Source organism: Diabrotica virgifera, chromosome 10 (genome assembly GCF_917563875.1).
Source record: "Diabrotica virgifera virgifera chromosome 10, PGI_DIABVI_V3a".
NCBI classification, from domain to species: Eukaryota; Metazoa; Arthropoda; class Insecta; order Coleoptera; family Chrysomelidae; genus Diabrotica; species Diabrotica virgifera.
This window is the reverse complement of record NC_065452.1, coordinates 126,729,425-126,746,562: the sequence shown is the minus strand read 5'-3', so window position 1 is coordinate 126,746,562 and position 17,138 is coordinate 126,729,425. Positions and strand designations below refer to the sequence as shown.

Genomic DNA, 17,138 nt, shown 5'->3' with positions numbered 1-17,138 from the left:
TTAATATATATGTGGCCTAGGTATGATTTTTTTCTAACTTTCACTATGTTGAAAAGTTCTCTTTCCTTGCCTATTCTATGCAGCACTTCGTTTGAGGTATGCGATGTCCATGAAATTTTGAGGATTCTCCGGTAGATCCACGTTTCAAATGCCTCCAATTTATTTACGGTTAATGTCTCAACTTCATGGAGAAGAGTCGACCAGACATAACATTTCGATAAACGTAGTCGAATTTCGAGTTATATTTATCAGTTTTTTTATTTTTTCGAAACATTTTCTGGCCTGTTCTATTCTCGATCTTATTACTAGCTAGATAATCGAATCCAAAATCAATTAAATCATAACAGGTAGCATTTTTTAAGAAATAAAAGAGCCTCATTTAATTTAAAACGTTTATTTTCATTACAACATTCATAAAAGAAAATACAAAAATATTGAATAATATCATTAATTTGAAAACTTAAACAATTGCTTCCACTGATCCAATACGTTCTATCCACATCAATTGAGATCATTTTATGGATTTGTACATTTTGGTTAACACAAATAAAACTTTGTATATTTCCATGGACTTAAAGTCAACCGCAAAAGGCAACTTAGACGATCTTCATGGTAGCAAAATATTTATTTTTGGTAAAGTCAAATTCGGGGGGTTTGGTGGAGTCCTTTTTGTGTCCACCCGCTAACAATTTTAAAACAATAAAATTTGTTTTACATATTGTCAGTAGATCTGTCAGTTCGCTGTCAGGAACTATGCTTTCAAGCAACTGCCGAGCTTGGTGGAAATGTTTACACCCTGCTATATATAGAAAAACACTGTCCACTGGTTGTTGCTGAAATCTCTCAAATGAAGTCATTTCTCTAAACTCAGAATACACCACAGGTGGTGGAGTTAGGAGGTTTTGAAATGGAGCAAATCTGTGCTCGTATCTTACTTGTTCGCTGTCAAAACGTGGGTTAGGGATGGTCAGCTTCCCTTCTAGTCGGAAACCCATCAAAGCCTGCAACAGAAATCAAAGACATTTACTTTAATCCACAAATAAGCATGTTTAAGATAAAGATAGATAAAAACAAATACAAAGGGGGAACAATGTAAAATGTGTAGGAAGAATAGTAAAAATTATATCAGCTCTTTATTTTTTCATTAACCCTTAATCACTAACATGCGATATGCCATACCCTGCCGAAAATATATTTTGTTGTAAAGCTTGTTTTATAAAATATTCCTAGAGGACCATATGTTGTGTACCTTCAAGTGGTGTGTAATGGTACCTGCTCCCAACTTCTGCAGTTTTAGTATGGTTCAGTCTTTGAGCTACGTTCACCAGTGGTGTACTGAGCATGGTTCCGCGGGTTCCGCGGAACTAGGGCACGGGCCCCGCAGTGGCCCGCTCTAACACGCTCTTTGCTTTTTTTTTCTAATTTGATGGGGACATTTTGCACTACACAAGTACACAATAGGAAATGTAACTTCTTAATAAATTTTTGTGTAGGTACTTATAAATAAAACGAAGAATACCTATTTATCAGAAAATTTGAAAACAAAATTTATTAATAGACACATTGAAAACTTTTGTAAGGTTCTGTACTTGTTTTACTAGCTATCTGCTAAAACCGAAGCCCTGGGTTCAACACATGTAAAGAATTACCGCCTGTAAAGAATTATCTAACTCAAAAACTTATATTTATATCAGCACGTTTCATGGATTAGTTGTAAACTAGAAAGTTGTAAAAATTTGAAAATTGACTGTTATAAAAATAAAAGACAATAAACTACTAACAGACAGAAATATGATACCCGACCACCAATTTGGCTTTAGGAAAGAGCATGGTACCGTCGAACAAGTTCACAGAGTGGTCAACGTTATAAATAAAACATTTGAAGAAAAAAGTTACTGTTCAGCAGCATTCCTCGATGTTAGCCAGGCTTTTGATAAAGTTTGGCATCAAGGACTGTTGTATAAACTGAACAAGAACTTACCAGAGGAACTATATACACTCCTTAAGTCGTATTTATCAGAAAGATACTTTCGAGTGAAGTTTGAGTCAGCCTATACAAAACTATATCCCATCAGATCAGGGGTATCGCAAGGAAGCGTTCTGGGACCACAGCTGTATCTGGTTTAGACAGCTGACTTACCCACAAATCGTGATACAACGACCACCACCTCTGCAGACGATACTGCAATCCTAGCAGTACACAAAAATCCCGTCGAAGCTGCTGCAAAACTCCAGAGAGTATTAAATCAAATAAATACATGGGCACAAAATTGGAGAATTAAATTAAATGAACAAAAATCAAACCATATTGTTTTTACAAAATGTCACAGTGAATCACCTACAGTAACAATAAATAATAAGGTAATTCCCTCAGTTACCTCTGTAAAATATCTGGGCATGCATTTGGACAGAGGATTAACCTGGAGAACCCATATATGGAACAAACGGAAACAACTGGGCATAAAATTTAGTAAGCATTATTGGCTTCTTGGGCGTAAGTCTAAGCTCACGACAAGAAATAAACTGCTAGTCTACAACACAATATTGAAATCAGTCTGGTCATATGGTCTGCAGATCTGGGGAACAGCATCCAAGTCGAATGTATCCATAATTGAGAGATTCCAGTCCAAGGTGTTACGTTCAATAATCGATGCTCCGTGGTTTGTTACTAACAGGGATATTTACAATGATCTGGAAACGAAAACCGTCAGTGAAGTGATAGTGGAGTTAATACATATATGTAATATAGTAATTTAATATTATCTCTATAGAGATGTGTGGCGCTGGCCACAATCTCTCCATGTCATTATTTCTCAGATAAAATGTGCCTATTGTTATATGTTATAACAGATTGCCTAATAAACATAAAAAAAGACAATAAACTCACGACCGACGTTATACGGTAACCACTTTGGATTTGAATACCTTGATAGTAAAACCAAAATTTATTTAAACTTTACTCTGATCATTGATATAATGTTCAATGTTTTAGACGTTTGCTTCCGGCCAGAGATAGTATTTATAGCATTCCACATTTTTTTGTGTTTGCACCAGCATCATTGATTTTATTGTGATATAAGTCGTTTTTGTTTTTTTATCAAACTATTAAGCTTATTTCTATAGTTTTTGTAAATAACATTAAGAGCGTAGGCGCAAGAAGGCGTAAATATTTTAGGAATATCCCTACTTTTTCTTTCTTTACACAGCAAGTTACGTGTAGTAAAATTCTCGCTGGTATGGAGACGTAAACATTGGTTGACAATAACATTGTCATGATTAATTTAGAGATGGCTTTTGAATGTTCTTGGATAACCGTTACTTGTATTACCGCTTAAATTATTAATTCAGTTAATTAATATCATAATTTTTTCACTAACTATGTATTCAGTGGTTACAATAATTTATATACTATACAATAAAAACTTATAATCGAGAAAAGAGTAAAAGTGATTTTTTTAATAATATATTGTTACTATGAAACCCTTAGATAAATTTTGAACATCTTTGACAACAAAATACTTGGATCACGAAATATATCCTGGTGTATTCTCTGATTAGATCTTCCATAAATAATAAACAATAAATAACTATTAATTTCACGTCTTAAATCAATTATGTATCAAATACACTATCAATATTGTTTAATAAACAACTCAAAATATTCCTAAAGCCGTATCAGTGTCAAATATTTAGTACCCTTGTTTGTCACTATCTTGTCACCACATTCTGTTCAACTGAGTGCGTTGTATGACAAAGATAGCGAATGTTCGATTTGGAAAATATCACCACAGACATGGTGTCCATTTATTTCGAATCCTGAAAAAACTAATAAATGTTTTTGAAAAATTTAAACGCAGAATGAAAGACTAAATTATTACCGAGGATCGAAAGTCCCTTAGAATAAATAAAAATTTTGTTTTGAATGAGATATTTGAAATTAAAAATCACACTAAATTTTCTCTTTTTTTCACCCCTGTAACTTATTAAAATAAACATTACAGAAGTTTTCTGGGCTTTCGGCCCTCGGTAATAACGTAATCTTTCATTCTGCGTTTAAATTTTTTTAAAATACTTATTAATTTTTTCAGAATTCGAAAAAAAAATGAATGTCTTTAAAATGCATTGGAGCCCAAATTTGCGCCTATCCAAAGTTTGAATCCAATCCAAGCCTATCCAAAGTATCCACCTTTGGTTAAAAAGGTTTTTTAAAAGGTTTTAACCTTTGTATTTTTGGGTGGCTCATCATATTCTTGTAAGTACATATAACCAAACTTTGCTTTTACCTTGGTCATCATTTTAACTTTAACATTTTGTCTTAATTAATACGGTTAAACTTATTTTAGGTAACACTGGTGATGCTCTTGTTACAGAGCGAAAACGTTTTGTTTTTATATTTGTAGCCCTTCTAGGGGCTTTTTAAATTAATATACCTTTTACCAAGACGAATTTTTCATTAAATTTACTTTATGCATATCATTGTAGTTACACCCGAAAAATAACTTAAAACCATAAAAATTTACAAAAATGTATCTCGCAAATTTCTTCAAATGGAATTTGCGATGCAATGACATAAATATGAGAAATGGCATAATTACACTCCTGGCCAAAAAAATGGGACACCTTAAAAATGGGTCACTTTTGATGTCTCGAATCTCCTAAACCTGTTGCCCGATTTTAGTTATTTTTTAATATGTTATAGCCTTATTCTCTAAGAATATGTATGTAGTAATAGTGTTGCTGAACATGTAAATGTCATTGTATACCGAGTATAACAATAATACTGTGTTTTTCCTGAAAGTTCATAACACCCTGTGGAATATTCTGGCATTTAAAAAATATTGAAATTAAAACTCAATTGTAGCCTTAGCCTTTCTTAACATTCTGCTTTTTGACTCATTCACTTATGTTGGATAATAAAAAAGTTAGGTACTTTGACAACTAGCAATGTTCTTCATAAATACAGGGTGTTTCTAAATAAGTGCAACAAACTTTAAGGGTTAATTCTGCATGAAAAAATAATGACAGTTTGCTTTATAAACATGTCCGCAAATGCTTCGTTTCCGAGATACGGGATATTGATTTTTTCTTGCAAACTGACGATTTATTTATTGCTTTAAAAAAAGTTGAGATATGCAAATGAAATTTGTCAGGTTTTAAGAGATAGTTATTGCAGATTATTTGACATAAAATTAGGAATTTTATTTAAACTATTTAGAATGGGAAATAAGCCACAATATTATTAAAAAATGATTTTTATTAACGTTTCGACGCCCAAATCGGGTGCCGTTGTCAAAATACAAAATACTATTAATATAAACAAAAATGTTGTTGCTTAGTAAAAAAATTCTTCTAATAATTTATTTAATTTGACTCATTTATATCGGCAATTCAGATACATATGATGATACATTTTAAAGTAGAAGACTTTAAAATGATATTGCCAATATTTATGAGTTGCGTTCCTGGGACGACTTTACTGAAAGATAGTTCATTCGATTACATGAAATCAACCCCAACTATATTATCAATCAATTATATTAAAAATAAAGAATTTGATAGATCTCAAATATGTCAACACGCATGGGATAACGAACATAGAGTTCAGTGGAGAGATTCAAGTATAGTCCTGAAAGAAACAGATAGTAAAAAGAGAAAAATCAAAGAAGCGGCTCTAATTATGCTAAACGAAACCAATTGTGTCGCAAATTCCTCGGTGGAATGCAGTAGGATGTGGATACCCATACTGAAAGAGGAAGTCAATAGAAAGAAAATACCACAATTAGTAAGTCAATAGTCGAGTTAGTACATATTTTATATTTTAGTATTACTTATATACCCATCTATTATTGATATTATTTATAATTTAAACAAAATTATAATAAAGTCAGAATTTGGTATTAATTTTGAGAGTAAATTAAATGTAAGACCAAATACTTACGATGTCGGGATAGTATCACGAGGTTTTTCCTGGTTTTCCCTCGTGATTTACTATGAGATCTCTAACGCGAGAATTTTAATGTCACCGTTGCATGTGGTTGTCTTTTTAAAGACAGATCACATGCTATGATTTTTTTGTGACGGATATTCTTGAGTTGGGGTTGATTTCATGTAATCGAATGAACTATCTTTCAGTAAAGTCGTCCCAGGAACGCAACTCATAAATATTGGCAATATCATTTTAAAGTCTTCTACTTTAAAATGTATCATCATATGTATCTGAATTGCCGATATAAATGAGTCAAATTAAATAAATTATTAGAAGAATTTTTTTACTAAGCAACAACATTTTTGTTTATATTAATAGTATTTTGTATTTTGACAACGGCACCCGATTTGGGCGTCGAAACGTTAATAAAAATCATTTTTTAATAATATTGTGGCTTATTTCCCATTCTAAATAGTTAAAGTTGTAAAAATGCCACAAGAAAATAGCTTCAGAACAACATTAGGAATTTTATATTCGCCATTGGCGTGCATACAGGTAATATGACCCATATGCACGCCAATGGTGAATATAAAATACATAATTGTACGTCAAAAAATGCGCAATGACTGCCTCTTAAAACCCACCAAATTTCATTTGCATATCTCAACCGGTTTTAGAGCAATAAATAAATCGTCGGTATGTAAGAAAAAATTTAACACCCGGTATCTCGGAAACGAAGCATTTGCAGACATATCGCACCCTCAGTGCAAGACTGCAGTAAGTCAAAATAAGTAAGTTTCGAGATAAAGACGATTTTGTTTATTTTCTTGCTAATATCGGTGAAATAAGACACAAGTTTTAAGAAATATTAACATTTAATTATGATTTTGCATGCTTTTCAGCCTATATTATATTAACCAAAAATAGAAATTTAAATAAAATAATATTAATGCAAAAAAATTTAGAAATTTCAAAGTTACAACACTTTTGCACGGAAAAAATTGTTAATCACTACACATTTAGTATTAGAATTTCAAAGTTACAACAGTTTTGCACGAGGAAAATTGTAAAAAGTAGACACATTTATTTTACAGTAAAACCTGAACATCGGCCACCTGTACTAACGGCCAGTTTAAAAATTCCCCAAACCAATTATGTATATCTAGACTACAAAAACTGGCAATACCGGCCACCTTTCTATATCAGCCAATAGTTCTTTCATTTTTAGTGGCCGTTGCTGACAGGTTTTACCGTAGTTGTTGTCCTCTTCTCGTACATCATCTTGTGCCAAAATATTTTTATAAAAACTATGGTGGGCTTCTGGTATCATACCCGAATGGCATAAGTATACCAAATCTTTCTTTTTGGCCATTTGAATTTTTGGCTGTTCTTTGGCAAATTTTCTGAGAATAGATATTTTTGACCTCTCAGTATTGTCAATACACAAGTTTTAAGATAACTGTTTTTCCCTTCATGAGAAAAAATACTTTTTGGTCGTAAATAATTAGTCTTAATTTATGTGGTTTTAATCCAATCTAACAAATAAATGGTCAAACGATATCTCACACATCTTATGGAAAATAAATATAATATCACACAAAGGACATAAAATTTACATGAATAGATTGGTCTCGAAAATCTTTGTTTATTGTCTCAGCCGTTAATGGATTACGTAGACAATATATTATTAATAAAATTAAATGCTGTATATTAAAATTAAACACCACAGATATAGATATTAAAATAACAAAAAATATCTTACTTTTTTCATTGCTTGTTATCGAATCCGTTGCAATGTTCCGTGCAAAACTGTTGTAACTCTGTTACATTAGAGTTACAACAGTTTTGCACGGAACTTATGTTCAAAAACGCAAAATAGTTAAACTGTTGTTGTTGTAATATTTAGCCCATTAAGCATTTGAAAGTTACTAAAGTTTTACAGGGGATAGATATGCATGTTTACAATCGAATTCCATGATTACTTCATTTTCATAAAATTTTGAGTTACTGCAGTCTTGCACTGAGCATATGTTTATAAATCAAACGGTCATTATTTTTTCATGCAGAATTACCCCTTAAAGTTTGTCGCACTTATTTAGAAACACCCTATATTGATGAAGAACATGGCTACTTGTCAAAGTACCTAACTTTTTCATTATCCAACATAAGTGAATGAGTCAAAAAGCAGAATGTTAAGAGAGGCTAAGGCTACAATTGAGTTTTAATTTCAATATTTTTTAAATGCTAGAATATTCCATAGGGTGTTATGAACTTTCAGGAAAAAACACAGTATTATTGTTACACCCGGTATACAATGACATTTACATGTTCAGCAACACTATTACTACATGCATATTCTTAGAGAATAAGGCTATAACATATTAAAAAATAACTAAAATCGGGCAACAGGTTTAGGAGATTCGAGACATCAAAAGTGACCCATTTTTAAGGTGTCCCAGTTTTTTTGGGAAGGAGTGTATTATGGTTTCAAGTTTATTTTTCGTGTCTAACTACAGTGATATTATGCAAAAAATTAAGTTGCCTCGCAGATTTAAAATGCGTTTATCTCAAAAACAGTTGAGTTTAGCGAGATGAATCTAGTATTACTTTTTTAAGTAAAAATATTAAGAGAATACAAATTTTGATTTAAAAAGTATGTAGACTGGGGGATAAAAAAACTGAACGTATTAAATGAGCGCAGAAAAACGTATGTGGCGCCCTCTGGGTAATACATCAAATTTCGTGTTGTTATCCCACGACTGTCAGGAAATATTCAAAAATAAATAAAATAAAAGTTTAACTTTGACACCCTGTATTTCGGTTATTATCAACTTTCGAACTAAGTTAAGTTAGCTTAAATCGACCTATTTTAAGCTCAGGAATCGGAGGTTAAGCTATGGCCCATTCTTTACCAAACACCCTGTATAAAGCATATAAACATAATATTTAACTTATAGATGCCACAAGAAGGACCTTTTTAAAAGGGGTTCAGGACCTTTTTAAAAGAAAAAATGTCTTACGAAGGGTTTTTCAAAAGAAAAAACTTGTGCGGGGCAGAAAAAAAATGCACATACTAAAATTACCTTATAATAACCCCCACACATATTCTGCAGAGCTTGAAGATATACAATATCTCTGTTATACTGCCTAGATTTTTTCTTATTCCTCGGCTTCTTTTTGGTAGCTCCTTTGCCTTTGTGAACATCATGAAGAATCTCATTTTCCAACAAAAAACTATCGGCTCTAGATAAAGCTGAGATTAGCCATCCATACAAAAATTCATACAAATACCTAGAAAAGTATACCTTAAATATACACTCACGGACAAAAATATTGCATATTTTGAAATTAACGTGTGAAATAAAACTTTTTGTGCTCACCCCAGTGTCATAGGAATATGATTTCTTTTCCGAATGTGATGTTTTGAAGTATCATATAATAGTATATTGTGCAACAAGTGCAGAAAGGTACTAATTTCTTATTTATTACCTTTCTGCACGTGTTACATTTTTCTATACTTTTTCTACAACCACAGTTTTTGCTAAAAATAAAAATCACAATTTCCAAACGAAGATTTGTTATAATAGAGGAAAGTCGCCAATTATGGAATACCATTTTGTTTTCGGGATATAAAATAATACCTTTATGGAAATGAAAACAATTTAATGTTATGACACATCAGTCATACATTTTTATGTAGTAATTAAAAGCCTTCTTTCTATTAAATATCGTAATTAACAAAAAAAAATCGAACAAAAAACAAAATCCCAAATGAGTAACCAAATATGGAATAGGTACCCATATATGGAATAGAGGCATAAACCAACATATCAATAACAAAAATAGACATAAACATCTGAGATCAAATAAATTTAAATAAGAAAATTGTGAAAAATGAAAGAAGTAGCTTAATTCACTTGCAGACATCACAGATCCATGTATGAAACTCTGGACCAGCACAATCATAATGAGCCCACTTACACTTAATCCACTATTCCATAATTAGGCACCAACGACTGTCCATATTTGGATTTGTCCATTAGTTCAAACTAGTATCAACATTTTTTCAAGTCGTAATGTTTTAATTACAGAAGTTCAAAAAATATCAAAATAAAGGTACTATTGATGTACGCAATAGCATAACAAGTCTGTATTCATGCTTAATAACCAATAATACTCGTTGAATATATTTACCTTTAAAATTTTCTACGAGACGATAAAACAAAACGCACCTGTCAGACACGTATCGTTCGCGCATCTGACACAGAGGTGTGAATACGATAATAAAGAGAGCGACTGAAATAGAGGATGGTCTTGTAGTGCGCTTCCAACTTATATTTTCGAAGAAATCAAGGAATTCCATATTAGGGCACTATTCCATATTTGGTTACTTTCCTCTAATAAATTATAAATTTTAAACTGTATTTAATTAATACTAATCAATTTAAATTTCTTATACCTAAACAAATTACACAGAAATCAGTTAAAAAATTAATGCAATGCCTAAATTTGTTTGAATTTAAACTATTTTAATTAAATAATTACAAAATAATGTCACATTTGATGTTATATTTATGCAGTCACGGATTTCCACCAGACCTACTTCATTCGACGTATCTTGCTGAGGTTGCTAAATCCTTATTGGTTAATTGATAATTATAAAATATTTATTAAGAATAAAATTGTAAAATAAAACAGTTGTAACATCCATAATTTAATTTCTATTCGATAATTAAATATAATAATTGTCTTACAGGTTGTATATTTGTCTCCATTTTAACCACAGATGTAAACAGAATATATGTATAACGTTACTCAGAATGAGGTATTTGTAAGTCATGAATTAGTCATTTGTAAAATACCAAATTTAAAGTTCAAAAATAATGTGTTAAAGTAGCGAGTTTTGTAGATTTCTCGGACATGAGTTAAATCGGTTCTTTTTTGAAAAGCACTATCAAATCTAATATCTTAAATAAAACCATTTCATCTAAAAATCTTATTATTATATTTATGATTTTATTGTGGAATGTAATGGTACTGTGCAGAAAAGAACTTTCCGGCACAGAAACGTCACTTTTCTGCACACTAATGTCATAAATCTTATACTGTGAGAAAATGTCAACTTTGTTACCATAAAACTGTGCAGAAAGTGCACTTTGAATAGTGGTTGTAGAAAAATGGTATTATCGGATTTAAATTTGATATGGGCTATATGGTGGCCAATATAATTTTTAGATTGAATCTCATCAAGATAATCACTATTCTACCGAGATGAAGACCTGCGTCATGGTGCATTAACACGAATTTGTTATCAGATATGGCTGGCAAATAGCAAAACATGATCTTCTACAATGTTTTTAATGTACATATCAGATGTCATTCACCCAATCACCTCCACAAGTTCGGTATCTACTTTCCAAAAAAATACCACTCCATAGCCCTATGCCGCCACTACCAAAATTAACACTCTGTATGAGGTTACATCTGGCATAGCGTTCATCATATGGAAGCAAGATTTACAAAACTTCGTCTACAGAAGAGTTGGCGAACAGTATGTCAGTTGTAATACAAAGCGTTACATACGCAGCGTTTACACACATTTAACATAACAATTTAACATGTAAAATAAGAAAATCTACGGTTTCGTTTTGATTTAAATCTGCCTCCCTCCATCCCCCGATAGTACTATTTCTAGGTCTACCTGTTGTCAAGGAGGCTCTGAGGAAGACAAATCGTTTCATACAGGTTCTCTGAACCGCAAATTGGAATATTTTCCTAACGGTGCCTTTTGGTATTGTCATACCTGGGTTAAACAGAGAACTTGAATCGAGTCGAAATTAATTTCACTTATTCCCCGCTAGAGGGCGTTCTAAATAGTTTTATAGTAAATAGTTTTATTTTTTATAGAGAAACTACGGTCGTGTTGGTGTAAATTTGTCTTCCTCAGAGCCTCCTTGACAACAGGTAGACCTAGAAATAGTATTATCGGGGGATGGAGGGAGACAGATTTAAATCAAAACGAAACCGTAGATTTTCTTATTTTACTAATGACATACTCTGTATTAGAGTACACAGACTCGTTTCATACAGGTTCTCTGAACCGCAAATTGGAATATTTTCCTAACGGTGCCTTTTGGTATTGTCATATCTGGGTTAAACAGAGAACTTGAATCGAGTCAAAATTCAGTTTAATTTAAAATGTAACATTTAAGAATATGATGTTTTGCCATTTGAAAGCCATATTGGAGATGGCATATTGGTGTTAATGCACGTCTTCAATTTAAAAATTATACTGGCCAGCATAAAGAGCAGATCAGATTTAAATCCGATTATAGCATTTACATAGGGTGAGGCAGATAAAGGGCCTATTAGAAATATCTCGAGAACTAAAGGCAACTGAATTATGAAAATTGGAATAAGAGGGTTTTGAAGATTGATCTATTTAATGAAAATATTTTCATCGATTTGGTACTTCCGGTTATACCGGAAGTTGCTTATAACTTCGTTTTTTAAATGGGACACCCTGTATATTTTTACATTTTTGGATTCTCGTCGATTTCTTATTTCTTAAAATATAAGGTTTTGTAACATTATACAGGATAGGTTAAAAGATAATTACGTTTTCTAATTAATTTCGTAGCAATCTTCACACCCTGTAGGATTGTAGTAGTTTGACATAATAAACTCTATTAATGTTCAAATAATTTTTAATATAGTCTACTATTGTTAAGAGTTATTGGTATAGTTAAATTTTTCATTTTAGTATACAGGGTTGGTCGAAACTCGGAATGAGTATTTTCTGAGTTTTCTTAAATGAAACACCCTATATTTTAGTATTGTAATGAAATGATATTTCATGGTACTTTTTTACTTCTTAAGCATTCCCTATACCTAACTGCTTTAATTTGTGCTTAATTGTTAATCGCAGCAACAATCTTAACTTCCATGGTATTTTGATACCTCAACCATTATTGGCAATTTTAAGTATCAGTCTAGATTAATATTTATTTATTTCCAAAAAAATATTTGTGATTGAATATTTTCACGGCCAACCTAATACAATTTCACCTATTTTGTGTTGCAATTAATGTTTGGCTTGAATCATCAATAACTCACAAATTAAAGCAGTTAGGTATAGGGAATGCTTAAGAAATTAAAAAGTACCATAAAATAACATTTCATTACAATACTAAAATACAGGGTGTTCCATTTAGGAAAACTCAGAAAATACTCATTCCGAGTTTCGACCAACCCTGTATACTAAAATGAAAAATTTAACTATACCAATAACTCTTAACAATAGTAGACTATATTAAAAATCATTTGAACATTAATAGAGTTTATTATGTCAAACTACTACAATCCTACAGAGTGTGAATCTTGCTACGAAATTAATAAGAAAACGTTATTATCTTTTAACCTACCCTGTATAATATTACCAAACCTTATATTTTAAGAAAGAAGAAATCGAGGAGAATCCAAAAATGTAAAAATATACAGGGTGTCCTATTTAAAAAAACGAAGTTACAATTAACTTCCGGTATAACCGGAAGTAGCAAAGAGACCAAAATATTTTCATTAAATAGTTTATACCTCAAAACCCTTGTATTCCAATTTTCATTATTCTCTTAGCTTTAGTTCTCGAGATATTTCTAATAGGCTCTTTATCTGCCTCACCCTGTATACATCGTACTCGGAATAGAAATCCTATTCCTATGATACGGGGGGCTAAGGATAACAGCACAATTTCATTCTACATGCATATGCAATATTTTTGTCCGTGAGTATATTATATTTACTGCCTTAAATATGAGAGAAGTACAATCATTTTCTGTTACCTTTTTAGTAAACAATATATGTCTTTCGTTTTTTATTTATGAATTGGTTCCTAAGTTAGATATTAGGTTAGGTTAAATTACAGACGGATAAATCAGTAACTTCAGTATTACAGCCTGTAATACTGAAATAATGGCATCTCCCATGGTAAACATTGCAGAAGTAACATCTTTTTGTTGGGATCTCTAGGTGCAGGGTACTTCAAGGTTGTTACAGGTTAGTAAAATCAGGATGTGGTCTTGGGAAGTCTAAAAGGTAAGAGTATGGGATTATTGAATACATTTAAAAAAAGAGCTCTCATTATTTAACACACGAAGTTAGTGTGATTTATAGAGAAATAAAGGACAAAGTTGTAAGACCTAGTGATAGGTGCAGGACACTGAGTGTGAATGCTGTTTAAGTTGTACTAAATGAGAATACAGCAAGAGCTTTTTACAACCAAAAGAAAAGAAGATATATTTGAATGTTTTAACAGTCTCGTTTTCGAATTTAATATTTTTTCCGTTTCTTAGTCCCTCTTCATGTTTTACTATTTTTCTTCTGAAAATAAATTTACATGCATAGAAATCGGCCCAGTTAAAAATTTGGTCATTGTTGATGTCTCATATCTCCTAAACCTGTTGGCCGATGTAAGTGATTTTTTGAACATGTTATAGCCTGCTTCTTTAACAATACCAGTGTAATAATATTGTTGCTAAACAGGTAAATTTTCATTGTATACCGGGTGTACCAATCAAACTGTGTTTATTTCTCAAAGTTCGCATCACCCTATGGAATATTCTAGGATTTATAAAATACTGAAATTAAAACCTAACTATAGCCTCAGGTTTTCTTAACATTCTGTTTTTTAAACGCTTTTATTTAGTTCAATAGTTTGCATCAAATCTTTAGACGTTAATTTGACTGCCTCAATGCAAATGAATGAAAATTTGCAGACATATGTATTCGCGGGAACAATACACGAATAGTCAATAAATGTTTGATCTTTTTTATCTTTTTTATAATTTTTTTTTTGTTTATTAATTGTTTAAATAAAAAAAAACGATTTTAATGGAAAATGCTTAAATTCTCTTGTTTTATACAATGCAGAAACTTGAAACTTTTACCTTTTGTAGCTAATGATATGAACTATACATAATTTCACTTTTTACGTTAATTGTTTACGTTATGCTTCATAGATAAACAATGAAGTTTCAAATTTTGAACGCTCATGTTTGTTTATATAAAAATCGGCGCTTATTGTAGTGGAGCCCAAGCGGGGATTTTTGCAGTTACTTGAGCGCGCCAGATTATCATATGGAGAGAAACCTGGTACCCTGCAGATGTACCTCTGCCATATATTGGCTCTTAACACAGGGAAGTTCGTTAAGGGGGCCCGAAAAAAAATCTATCCTTAAAAATACTCGAAATTGTCAGATTAAGATAAGGTAAGGTAAGTTAAGTACATACAAAAGAGTGTATATTTCAAAAATCTGACGATTCTAGCGGGGCGTAAGGAAGTGCGTGAATCAAAAAGTTTTACAAAAAAAAGCGAATATTTCGCGAAATGAACGTCAGATCGAAAAACTAAAAAATACGTCTTCAATATTTTTCAAAAATCGACTGAATGGTACCAAACATGACCCCCACTGAGAAGGTTGGGGGGTAAATTTAAAATGTTAAATTCAAAGCCGCGATATTTCGCAGAATAAACATCAGATCGAAAAACTGCAAAATACAATTTCATTATGTTTTTGAAAAATCTATCGAATGGTATCAAACATGACCTCCCACGGAGGTGGGGTTGGAGGTTACTTTAAAATCTTAAATAGAAGTCAAAATTTTTATTAGAAAAATAAAATAATCGTTTTCGTTTTGATTCAATTCGAGTCTCTTGCCATCCTCTGACACGGTGTTTCTGGATCTTTATCCTTTATCAAAGAGGCTATTGCAAGTAGACTGAATTGAATCAACTCGAGACGAAGAAGAACTGCATCTATTAAAATATCTGCAGTATATTGTGGTTAGACTGTCCTCTAACGGGGAATGACAAAATAAATAAAATAAATTTCGACCACGAGTCAGGATTCTGTTAACCGAGATACTATAGTATCAAGCGGCGCCGCTAGGAGGAGCTTCTCCAACAATGCGTCTCAGAATCCTTTAAGAACACTTGGTCATTTTGTACTCTAAACCGAGTAAAGCATGAAAAAGAAAAATAAAATAATCGTTTTCGTTTTGATTCAATTCGAGTCTCTTGCCATCCTCTGACACGGTGTTTCTGGATCTTTATCCTTTATCAAAGAGGCTATTGCAAGTAGACTGAATTGAATCAACTCGAGACGAAGAAGAACTGCATCTATTAAAATATCTGCAGTATATTGTGGTTAGACTGTCCTCTAACGGGGAATGACAAAATAAATAAAATAAATTTCGACCACGAGTCAGGATTCTGTTAACCGAGATACTATAGTATCAAGCGGCGCCGCTAGGAGGAGCTTCTCCAACAATGCGTCTCAGAATCCTTTCTAAACCGAGTAAAGCATGAAAAAGAAAAATAAAATAATCGTTTTCGTTTTGATTCAATTCGAGTCTCTTGCCATCCTCTGACACGGTGTTTCTGGATCTTTATCCTTTATCAAAGAGGCTATTGCAAGTAGACTGAATTGAATCAACTCGAGACGAAGAAGAACTGCATCTATTAAAATATCTGCAGTATATTGTGGTTAGACTGTCCTCTAACGGGGAATGACAAAATAAATAAAATAAATTTCGACCACGAGTCAGGATTCTGTTAACCGAGATACTATAGTATCAAGCGGCGCCGCTAGGAGGAGCTTCTCCAACAATGCGTCTCAGAATCCTTTAAGAACACTTGGTCATTTTGTACTCTAAACCGAGTAAAGCATGAAAAAGAAAAATAAAATAATCGTTTTCGTTTTGATTCAATTCGAGTCTCTTGCCATCCTCTGACACGGTGTTTCTGGATCTTTATCCTTTATCAAAGAGGCTATTGCAAGTAGACTGAATTGAATCAACTCGAGACGAAGAAGAACTGCATCTATTAAAATATCTGCAGTATATTGTGGTTAGACTGTCCTCTAACGGGGAATGACAAAATAAATAAAATAAATTTCGACCACGAGTCAGGATTCTGTTAACCGAGATACTATGGTATCAAGCGGCGCCGCTAGGAGGAGCTTCTCCAACAATGCGTCTCAGAATCCTTTAAGAACACTTGGTCATTTTGTACTCTAAACCGAGTAAAGCATGAAAAAGAAAAATAAAATAATCGTTTTCGTTTTGATTCAATTCGAGTCTCTTGCCATCCTCTGACACGGTGTTTCTGGATCTTTATCCTTTATCAAAGAGGCTATTGCAAGTAGACTGAATTGAA

General features: G+C 32.2%; 1 protein-coding gene across 1 annotated transcript in view; it reads right to left on the bottom strand.

The window, feature by feature from the left end:
• Positions 1-378: 378 nt before the first annotated feature.
• The window catches only part of LOC126878507 (N-alpha-acetyltransferase 35, NatC auxiliary subunit-like), a 73,616-nt gene continuing 56,856 nt past the window's right edge, over positions 379-17,138 (bottom strand). Inside the window, exons 10-11 of the mRNA XM_050641257.1 lie at positions 9,010-9,217; positions 379-1,001 (exon numbers count right to left, since the gene is read on the bottom strand). Coding sequence (XP_050497214.1) covers positions 597-1,001; positions 9,010-9,217 — 613 coding nt within the window. The 3' untranslated portion in view covers positions 379-596. The remainder of the gene's footprint in view (positions 1,002-9,009; positions 9,218-17,138) is intronic.